At 36.7% G+C, this 11,924-nt stretch overlaps 1 protein-coding gene across 5 annotated transcripts in view; it reads left to right on the top strand.

Moving 5' to 3' along the window:
• The first annotated feature begins 1,680 nt into the window (after positions 1 to 1,680).
• vps13b (vacuolar protein sorting 13 homolog B) overlaps positions 1,681 to 11,924 on the top strand; it is a 283,913-nt gene continuing 273,669 nt past the window's right edge. For 4 of the 5 annotated variants that reach the window (XR_003840835.1, XM_029503627.1, XM_029503624.1 and 1 more), the window contains exons 1-3: positions 1,681 to 1,789; positions 2,792 to 2,950; positions 5,031 to 5,174. Coding sequence is in view for 4 of the 5 variants with exons in the window: in XM_029503627.1 (XP_029359487.1) it covers positions 2,804 to 2,950; positions 5,031 to 5,174 (291 nt within the window). In the remaining variant the exon portion in view is untranslated. Of the gene's footprint in view, positions 1,790 to 2,517; positions 2,584 to 2,791; positions 2,951 to 5,030; positions 5,175 to 11,924 lie in introns of all 5 variants that reach the window. The other variant, XM_029503625.1, reaches the window with a different exon arrangement.

Genomic DNA, 11,924 nt, shown 5'->3' with positions numbered 1-11,924 from the left:
ACAGTTTATCTGGTATCATAATCCAATGAAATTTTCCTTCAGGATTAAGACCTGAGATTTTAACTGCTCACGGGGATCATTTTGTCCGAACAGAGTGATGACAGAACAAACGACATAATCGTTTTTAAATGTATTACTGGCTTCAAAGGCGGGGGGTTAAACAATTGAAAGGCATCGCATGATTATATGGCCAACACCTCCAAAATATCCGATTGGCCCTGATGACGCAGAAATGTACAGGTTTATCAATGAACTCTACTGAACCCTTATCAGACTGGGAGACTGTCACTGATTTGCCTACAGAATCATCACAGTGAAATGAATGCGCACTTATCCACGCACTCATCCACATACACAGGGGCAAATAGTGAACAGTCACATGTTGAACTTCTCGGGCCCAGGTGGACTGTGTCATCCGGAAGCTGTAGCTCTCTGCTGGCGAGGGAGAAACTGCCCTGACGGTAAACATCACAGTTCACACCTTGGGAGTTGCAGAGATAACTGGTTAGGATTAGATGTGGGATCAGGAATTGATTCATGTTAGGTTCAGGTTAAAGTGAGGGCAAACATCGAACCAGACCCCAGTTCACCCAGAATCAACTTCTGTCAAGCACTGGGATCTCATGCAGGGCTTCACTCCGCTGATCTCCTACAGCCCGTGACAGACGCTCACTTTTTCATTGCAGCTCCATTGCCTCCACTGTTTCTAAGATGTTCATTCACTTATTTGTTTTTGTGGTCATCACTTTTTGTTTTATCTAGTAAGCTGTAGATAATATTTTATATCTTCATCACACTACCTAACAAATTTAAGAAGAATACACTATTACTATTACAACTAACATTACAGCAGCAGAGACTAAAATTATAAGAAAAAAAGATATGACACCCAGAAATTACATGTGTGTTCAATTGCAAGTAGGGATGGCGCTTCAGCCTGTTCAACTGAAGATCGTCAAAGATTCGCGGTATGATATTTGTTTAAATGGCAAGGCGAATTATTATCCAAATGTCTAACAGCATTCTAAAAATAAACAATAAGTCAAATTTGTATTGACTTTTGCTTCAGACGTCGTGATCTCTGCTACCTACATTTTGATTTCATGTGTACATGGGCCATTATAAAATTCAAAGAAACGAGTCCAACACTCCAACACTGTTCAGATGGTGCGCGTTGCGAAGCTTATTCTTTTCTGTCACAGCAAAAACGAGCTTCCACTGCCATATAAGGGTAGGGGCACGCGAGACGCTTCACGGACGTCACGTGAAATGATGCATTCGCGAACTCATTGTAAATCCTTTAACACTGATGGATTTCTCGATTTTCGTGTTTTGATTCTACTAGTAAACGTGACTTTGAAGCATACACAGTTTTATTCAAATGTATCAAACTACAATAATTCCACTTTATGCAGAAATAACCTTACAAGAAAAATATGAATTCATTATATGTTTAAGGGCTGTTACTCTCATTGCTACTTTTATATTATCTCCCCTTTCCTAAAATTGGCTCAGTTAACTTTGAATGTCATTAACCCCCATTTGTTTCTCAGAACACATTCCTAATATTTTCATTGCCATTAAATTGTGCGGTAAACGCGTAATACACTGTGAAGGGAAAATGTCCTACAGATTTAAAGGCAACACCAGGCATACGGAAGCCGCGTTGGTGTTTCCTCATGACGTTTTTGCAGACGCCGTAGAGAGATATAGCTGACGCTAACGAGATGTATAAGTTCTATTAAAATTCAAACCTAAGGAATTTGCCCAGGATACAGACAGGGGGCAGGTAAGAAGAAGTTTTATATATTTTTACCCGTGGCCAAACGTTTTCGTAATTTGAAAGAGCGAACTTAGGAAGGCTTCTTCTCAGCTAGCTTAGCCTCTTTGCCCTGCTGCTGTGCTGTATACAGCTAGAATGACAGGAGAGCATCGGCAGCCTCTATGGTGTTAACCCCTTTGCAGTAAGTAAGTTAGTATTGGTTAGTAGGTGTCATTGGACGCTTTCATTTAAAACGTCTACTTATATTTAGTTGCTCTTTTATTTGGTTATGGAGCAGCTTACGACTATTGGCGTAAAAAGCAGCCACCATAGCTAGCATGCTAATTGAGGTACTACTGTAAGAACAGGCACTAGTAAGTAAAACCACTGTAATGAATGGCTTAACTGTCATCCAAGTAAATACAATGATTTGCCCCTGTTTATTCAAATGTCTAAATATCCGAAAAATGTGGTTGAAATTTCAACCGCTTTAAATCCGCTAAAATAACACAATATGGTTATCAACGAGCTATGCCAACGAAAAAGTACTTTTTTATTTGGTGACAGCTACAATAACTATATGTACAGTAGAAAATGACAGTCCACAGTTTAATGTTATTATAACCTGAAATGTCACATTTCTGGGCTTATTGCGCCTGGGCCTTTTTCAAGCAGGTGTTTTGACTAGTGCAATCAGTAAAAGCACAGGTGTACACCTATCCTTTTAATAATGGTTCCATTCCATCCCATTAAAGTGCCCCAACTAAACTGCCAGTGAGATGGCATGCATGATACTTCTGCTCTGGAAGTGATACCTGAAGGTAATGCAGCCATCATGAGTGTTGTGAATTACATGTGCCCACTTGTGGCTTTCAAAATATCTGCTGTCAAAAATGTCTCTTCCCTGGTCTTATCTTCATAACCACCAAAATAAGGGAAAATGGAGATTTACATGCCTTACCACTGTTATGGTACAATGGTACAAATAAGCAGTATTGATTTACATCTCAATGTTTGATATGTGGTCAGGAAAGGGACAAGATGTTGGAGTCCTATGTCACACCGCTCCTCATGAGCTATGTTAACAAGTATATAAAGAATCTGAAGCCCTCAGACCTGCAGCTGTCGCTCTGGGGAGGAGATGTGGTTCTCAGTAAGCTGGACCTGAAGCTGGATGTGCTGGAACAGGTACTGTATGTTGAATGTAACCTCGACTTTTGTTAACCTTTTTGAATATATTGAATATATTTGCTTATTAGGATAACAGACAATGTATTTTCACATTTAATGGAGCCAAATTGGCAAAATGGTTATTTAGATTTTTAGGATGGCAATGCAGCTTATTGTATATTAATTATATTATTCATCTACTTAACATGGTTTCAACAAATGTAAACTTTAACATAATATGTTACAATGGATACACTGAGTTGCACTGTGAGCTGAAAAATGAAGTTACAATGAATTAGCTATTACCCATTCCCTCTTGCATTGTGTCTTTGGATGTACTGACAACTTTCAAAGAATTGCTTTCATACTGAAGAACGCTAATAAATTTACTCATATCAAGCAACTTCTGAAAATTTCTAATCCCTGTCCAATAATGGATCTCAAGACCTGAATCTTGTAATCATTAGATATTTTCTACTGATTGTGAAACATGATAGTTACAATATAACTTCTATCAAAAGTTTTTTTTTTTTTTTCTCCATTCCATTCAGTTGTGTTTAGCCTCTCATGTACAGACTAAATTCACTAGTTGGTCACAACATTAAAACTCTGGTCAGAATCTTAATTTCTGATCCTGTGTAGTGTAGTTAGTGTCCATTTCCTTAAGTATCAGAAAAAAAACTGCTTAGCCAAACAAAAACACAGTATCTTTTGTTGTTACTTCGCTCTGTGTTGATTTGACAGTCCTTTTTTTTAACAGCTATAATATCTGGCTTTGATCAATCTACCATGAGTTAAAAGAATTTTCTCTTGAGTCGATTCGGACTGCTTCTGAAGAGCAGAACAAAACAATGCCTAACACAACAGAGATTGTGAGGAAAGTTCTTATTGGAAGTGGCCTTAAGCCAACTGACAGTGGGAATTGTTAGCATTTTGATGTTTAATGCTATGTCAAAATCTTGACAATTGTCTTTCCTTTGTTTTACTGCTTTTTATTTAGATAGTACCACTTATAAGTACAATTAATAAAGAAAAAAAAATGTATAGCTATTGAGCGTTCCTATTATAGAGGAATATGTGTGGTTATTAGCTTTTTGGCTTACACTTACAGAGGAGGCATTTTAAATCTTTGTGTGGGCGGTCTGGTTTCATGGGACTCATTCTCTCACAGATTAGTTCAAGATGGAGAGTAGTGATTTGTCTGCCTCTGAGAATTGACTGATTTTTTTTTTTTTTTTTTTTTTTTTTTTTTTTTTTAATACTTTTTATTTAACCCCAAGGGACAATTCAGTTTGCAGTACATGGGTCGCAGCAAGGACAGGACATTTGACACATTCATTCAACAATACACATAATGACTGTGTGCGATGCACTTGTGCTGGCATTTAAAAGCCTAATGGCTGAAGGAATAGAAGAATTGCCATATCTGTTTGTTTTCCTGCTGGGAGCAAGATAGCGCCTCCCAGAGGGCATCAAGGAAAACCTCTCTTTCAGAACATGATCTGAATGAACAATAATGTTTTTACTTTCTGGAGCACCTGCTTGCTCCACAAGGAGTGTAGATCTAAGATCTGCACACTAATTATCCTAGCACAAGTTTTAAATATAGTAACTATAGACAAACAGTTTTTTTTTCTTTCACTGACAACCCATGAAACCAAGATATAAAAAAAGGTTAAAAGATTCTCAATAAAAGAATTGTAAAAGACACATAAAATGGTTTTGGAGACATCAAAAGAGTTCAATTTCTGCAGCAGGTAGATCCGTTGTTGACCTTTTTTGGCAATGGCCTCAGTATGTTTGTCAAATTTGAGGCTTGATTCGAATATGGTGCCCAAGTACTTGTAGTTGTCCACAATTTCGACCTTCTCTTAAAAACGTGATTAGCATGTAATCTGTAACTGTTGTTTTTATTACCTCTTATCTTCAAATATTAGTTGCAAAATATTGTTTAGAAAATGACTAGATGAATGGTCCAAATAGTCTTGTAACCTTTATGTCAGTGTTGTCTGAAATGATTATATGATTTTTGTGGTAACGATTATTCTATTATTCTTCATCTGTTGTTTTTATCTTTTCATATTTATGCATACCTAAGGAGTTGAAGCTACCCTTTACATTCATGAGTGGTCACATCCATGAACTGCGTATCCATGTACCCTGGACCAAACTGGGCTCTGAGCCTGTAGTCATCACCATCAACACCATGGAGTGCATTCTCAAGCTGAGAGATGGAGTTCAGGTTAGTTGTTTTACTGGCATGAGAAGCATTATATCCTTGATTCTCCCATAGGATCAAAACATGGCTGGCTATCATTTATGTGCAATTCCTCTGCAAGCCAAAGAAAAGTTTGTCTTACTTTTTTTTCTTCTTGTGTTTTTGAGACATTTTTAATAGCTTTCCTTCTAAATAAACAAATGCATTTTTTTCCCTAAGATGTTGCTCTCTGACCCTGGCAAACCTTATGCTGTATTTATATGGTTGTGACAAATGTGTACTCATATTGTAATGTCTTTGCTTTGGCTAGCTGCAGAAACACTGAATTGCATTCTAAAAAGGTATTGGTATTTCATGTTCATTTTGTTATGTTGCGTTCTAGTGTTAAAATAAAAATAAATAGGATACCCCACAATGACAAAGTTTGCTATGATCCATCTTAACTGGCAAATAGTCCATATAAGTTCTTACAGCTGGCTGGGCATTCTAACACTCTCCTACTAGACTAGACTATATTAGACTAGTCACAGTTTCAAAGTAAATTACTTGAAAATTTGGTTGTGGTGTGGTTGACACATGTTACATTTGATTAACATGACATTATTAGGAAGCAGTTGCTTTTCTCTTATCAATACTTATATCAATACAATAGTATTCAAATGAGAGGTGCAATGAAAAAGGGGAGAGCAAACAAAGTTACAGAGAGCAATATGCTGCCTCATTGAGGCTAGATCAAGACCTCTGCACTTTTAAAGCTGACTTAGATTTATTTATTTTTTTTTAAATCATTACTTTAAAACTTTCACTTTCAAAAGAGAGCACATTGGCAAGTGATGTAATGACTGGGTGCACTACAGAGTACATTTTAAATTTGCGGGTGATCCATACTACCAGAATTAAGTATTTTCAATTGCTCTTTCAACCTATTTAGGAAGTTTTGTATCTTTCTTTATATTTAAATATTAATGGTCTCTAGAGTAAAACATATTTGTGGCTGAATTTTGTTTGAAAATTGTTTGTTTTACTTATATAGTAAATATAGTTTCCTTTGATCGACCACTGATCAGCAATATGAAGACCCAAAATTATGAGGTGACTTCATCTAAATTGATCAGTTTTATTTACTAGTCTGCCAACTCTATCTTTGGACTGTTGTTGTATGCTGTTTTAGTCGGTCTCCAAGAAGTGAAGAAGAAGTGAAGTTAATTTATAAGCTCTAAAGGATACATACTCTGCACTAAACAAAACATTCTTGTTTAGCAGAAAATATTAGAAAAATGTGACCCATGTTGCTTATGGATTTATCAAGAAGAAATGTGACTTTAGGCCCTGTCTTGCATCGTGATCCTATATCTGAGAACAGTTGTACCAAGAGAAATATTTATATTGTAATATTTGGTCATAAATAACTAAAATGTTAGTGTTGTCTATGAAAAGAAATTTTCATGCTGAGTTTTGGATAAGAGCCTGCTCCCACCTTTGCCACCCATGCAGTTTGTAAAACTGAAAGTGTGACTCAGCACTGGCCCTTTATGAAGAGGTTGAGGTTTCAAGGCCAGATGTAGCAGAAGAAACACATTTCAAGGGAAGTCAATTACAGCTAATTACATAGATTGTGGCAAAAAGATTTGTAACACTTGAGCTGCCCAGAACTAATGGTAAATATCATACTATGCAGGTGGCTACTGCTTATGCGATCAGGTTTCTAGTTCTATGCTCCATGTACAGCTCAAACCCAGTACTGGTATAATGTATGTAGTCTCAAAACAGCTGTTTGTTACAGATGTTTTATAAAAGGCCTCTGGTCAAGCAAAGATTTTTGGTGAATTGCAAATGACATTTTGACAAATAATTCAGTGGTATGTACACCCATGAGGCATAATTTGGAGTAAATCCAGATGTATAACAGAAGCTCTTCTAACGTGTGGAATTTAAATGAGCTGCTACACTTCTCTCTTCTGTGAGTGGGAGGCAGGAGGCTGACTACTGTATTCTAAAACCAAGAAAAGGCAGCCAGTTTTCTTAAGTACTTTGGATTTGTGTAACTAGGTAACTTGTATTACCTCCAGTTCCTCCAAGATCATAAAAAAAGCAATATTAGCAACGTCATCTCTGTGTGGGCAGTTTCCTACTTTAGTTGGCTCAAAAAAAATTTCCTTGATTGAAGGAAAAGGTCTGTAGGTTTTTGTCACATTAGTCTCACTGAAACAAGATATTTCTCTTGAAGTTAGCTATTCCGTTCCTATGCATGCCAGGCCCTGGTCCATTTTTAATCAGGTCCTAGCAGGGATGCAGAGAGTTTGGCATAGATGCATGCAGCATTTGGGCCATGAAAGTTCTTCCTTGACCCCCTACTAATTTGGGTAATGGCCCAAAGAATTTTTGAGTAGATGTCTCCATGGAAAATCTTACACTTTTTGAGGTTTAATAATTATTTGTATTTCTTTTGTCCAGCAGACACAGAAACTTAATTGTGGGTCAAATGTGGCCAAAGTGTGGAAATGATAGACAATATTATAAATACGGATTGTTTTCATAATTATTGTGAAGCCGTCCTACTGGCCTGTAAAAAACATTCGTGCATCTTTTGAACTTCATTAAGATTTGTGTGTCTTGACCGGAATTTTTAATGTTCGTGTTTCCCCTTTAGAGGAACTGGGTAATATTAGGGATATTGAGATTGCTCAATGAGACCCATCTGCAAAGTACCAAAAGCAGCTTACAATTATAGTTTCCTGCAAATGTGGAAATTTGGGAGCTCAGCAGTTGGAGGCTACATCTCCTGCTGACAGTGTAATTGCTTAAAATAAGCTGTAATGAGGACTTGTAGTGCAGAAAGTATGGCAACTGAAAAAAAAAATGTTGCCAACTTGTTTTGACTCTAATTATACAAACTAGAGGCTATTAACAAAACATTTTTTTTTATGAGCCATTGTCACATGGTGCTGTAAGATGTCTGTCTTATGGTATCAACTTACATTTCTTAAGTTCACATTAGTTTTCAGATTTATTGCACATTTTGATACATCTGTCTTCATATACTTATGTTCTTTTTAAGATTAAGAATTTTATTTGCTGTTGGGTTAAATTAGTGTGGACATCTTTATATGAAATGAGACTAATCCCTGTTCTATGCCCGAGAGAGTGTAATATATCTAACAGGAAATTGGGGTGAAAAGATTTTTTGGTAGTCAACTTCTTTTCTGCACAAGATTGAGTTCTATGCAGCGTCTGGAGTTATTAATAGATTTTAAATTTTCCATCTACTATCTTATTTGGACAATGGAATACTCATAGAATTAGCAATCTTCTGTTTTTATTTGTTTGTTTATTTTCTTCATCAGGTGTCAGGACTTTTTGTTTTGTGTTCTGCTCAGATGTGGTCAGCTAAAGCTGGTATGTAATGCTGAGCATTTGGTTTCAGGTATTACTGGCTTCAAGCTTTCTCCTATAATGAGGAGATAGATAAAACCCAGGGTAGGAGATAGAATTTATTGTGCAGCTGTTTTTACAGTTTTGTTCTTGTATTTGTAACTAGTTTGTAGCAGTAACAGAAATTGGCAAGACTGAGCAGAGGCTTTAATGAAGGACCTAACAGCTAACATTGATGTAATGTTGAAAAATTACAGGCACATTTTCTTTTCTCTTTGACATCTTGGTAAACTGCTCCAGATGCTGAGGATGAGGTGTGATCAGCAAAGAGAGGAACGGCATGGATAACTGTTACAGTGGATCATAACACTCTCAGGCACTCTTTATTTTTTATGAGACAAAGATAAGGGCTTGGGTTTACTGAGGAGAGCCTTTCTGGTTTTGGCTCAGCTCACACTGCTTGATCTGGGAGTTTTATGGCCACTGAGTGCATTTGCCACTGATGTGGAGGTTCTGATTGATGTATTGCCTCAAGATGATCTGGGAGGTGCCTCTGAGACTTGTTGGTTTGGCATGTGGTCCAACTTTCTTCTTAGATTCCTTCCAAAGTATTTTTAGTATTTTACACCACTGAACTTGTTGCATCTAAATAATGCTAATACATATGAATTAGGGAACCCCCTTCTTGAAGACTTAAATACCCAAAGTTTCCATCACTAAATCTTCCACCTACTAAAGAAAGGTTTGCTTGTTTTAATCTATATATGAGATGCAGGTATTTTGAGTATCACAACACAGTGGGATTTATAACACTAACTTTAAATGTTTGGGCTTTACTCTAGATACTGCTACTTTAATATGTGGTTTTGCCACACAGAGGTTGTATCCACAACCCACTAAATAGGAAGATGTTGCCAGCTTCTGTATGGAGACTTCTGTAGTGGTCTTTTGTACTTTTCTTTTGCGGTTCATTTTGAGACATGCCACTTTCATTTGCAGTAAACAAGTTTTATCTCGAAAAGGACAAAAACAAACAAAAAACAATTCTATGGTCATAATTTTGTGTCTTAGCAAAACATTAAGTGAAAAATATTTGAACTTTTGGCTTCCATGGTGTCTGTGAAGACAAAGAGATCCAGTCTATTTTTGCTGCTCATCTTTTACAAGTCAGAAAATATAAAGGAAAAATTAAATAAGTAAAAGAAAATAGCCTGTGGAAATATGCAATCAGATAGCACAAACTGGATAATCTCTTTCTCAATGCCATCCGGAAATCTTGACTTTTGATTCTCGGGTTTGCAGGGAGCAAATGGCTTATAGAGATTGCACCATAAATCTGTATGATCATCAGCTCAGCAGGACCTTGTCTTCAAGACTGAGGAGACAGAGGGTGAAGACATGGAGCTTTGGAAAATCTATTTTCTTGAATCCAACCCCCTGAAGCAGTAAGGAAACCCATCTCTGACTGTAAATAATAAAAAGATGGAGTAATGTTGGCACACTGTGAATTCCTTGGGCAGGTTGGAAGCCAGACCATGTATTTTAATGAGAGGCAAAGAACTGTAGAGAGATAGAAGACAGAAACTTTGAGTATTTGTGCTCAGGAGTGGTTAGGTTGTATGTGTGCAAATATGCATATACGTTTGTAATTAACCATTTTGTAATAAAAGAATGGCAATTTGTTTTTCATGGCTTTGAAGATCTTTACTCAATCTTCTAACAGTGTTCATCCATTGCTTTTTTGTTTAGTAATCATCTACTTTTGCTTTTAGTACTTTTAGTATACAGTGACCAGTAAGTAAACAGAGACCATTGCAGTGGTCTCTGTTTGGAATCTTTGTCTGGATACAGATTTGGAGCATCTGTATGCAACAATGCATATGTGTGTAATTCCAGCTCTATTAAACGTTTACTTGTTTTAATTATGAATAATGCCACTATTATTGTAGAAATTATGATGGCAGGATAGTTTAACCAGTAAAATCACTTATCTTCATCTAGTCAGTAGCAAGCTATTTGCAGTGTGAAGCCCCAATACTAGTCCCATTTATCTATATCTGTAAAGATTGTTTGTTCTTTCTGTGGCAGTTCTTGATTCCTAAAACCAGAGGAACACTGGCCCTAATCTGCTTCAAAATAAGCGTCTTCGCTCATTCACACATTATTCGCACATTGTGTCAGAAGTTGATAGTTATAGTTATAGTTATAGCAAAATAACGGGTCAGTGACTGGCCTAAATCCTAAACATTTTACCCTAGCCATCTGAATAAAATTCTGAAATTGAACCATTGCAATTGTTATATTCCACTTGCCCCCATAGTAAGGTTTGCTTTTATCTTAGTCAACCTGGGCTCCTGTAATGTACGTAGAGAAGAATGTGAATATTTGCAAAACATGTAACTCTCTGAGGGAGAGAAGAAAATTAATGGTAGACATATGGCTAGCTAAAAAGAATAAGCATGCAGATCTTAAAATGTTATGTCAGCCTGGAATAACATGTCTTAAAAATGACCAACATTATAATTTATGTGCTGCATTTTCTCTTAATCAAGCTATCATCAATCAAACTTGATTGAACTAACCCTAACCCACTATTTTAGAGAAGAGAGATAATTGGACAGTGATTTTAAAAAGTAGCATCACACTGAGGATAACAATTTTGAGCTAAAGTCATACTCACAGTTGGAAAAACTTCATATTTGAAAAGGTAAAAGCCAAGCTTAGATTGCAATTGTATTTAGCATCCTGTTTCTGGTCCTTGCACAAATACATCCTGGGCTTCAACGCGAACTGTGACGGGATACACACAGGGCAGACTGTGATTCACCAGAATAATTTTTCATGGATGTGGTAGCTAATATTACACTGATAGTTATGGAGCGTAAACTATATTTGAGACTGGAGCCCATTTGGCTAAGGGTTGATTTAGATACCCAAAAGGGCCTGGCCTGCTTAACTGCCTGATTTATTTATTTTTTGCCTTCAAAACATCTTTTACATCATTCATTCATTCATCCTCCACCTCTTATGCGTTTCTGGGTCATGGGGGATGCTGGAGCCAATCCCAGCTGAAATTGGGGGTGGTAAAAGTTGTTGTAAAAAGTTGTAGAAATGGTTGCACGTGCCTGAGCCTGATTTACACTTCTATAATCATCCATAAATGTGTATAGAAATGCTGTTGTATGTTACTGTAACAGCATTTCTAATTCAGCATCAGTGATAATATAAAATGAAGCTAATATTATGCCTCCAGTACTGCAAAATAACGGGTCAGTGACTGGCCTAAATCCTAAACATTTTACCCTAGCCATCTGAATAAAATTCTGAAATGGAACCATTGCAATTGTGGACACAGTTTGGATACTTTCCTAATTCTTTTTTCTTCATTCTGTATTTGCAACA

This window comes from Echeneis naucrates, chromosome 6 (genome assembly GCF_900963305.1).
Source record: "Echeneis naucrates chromosome 6, fEcheNa1.1, whole genome shotgun sequence".
Taxonomy (NCBI): Eukaryota; Metazoa; Chordata; class Actinopteri; order Carangiformes; family Echeneidae; genus Echeneis; species Echeneis naucrates.
Note: the sequence above shows the minus strand (reverse complement) of the source record. Positions and strands in the feature narration are given on the sequence as shown.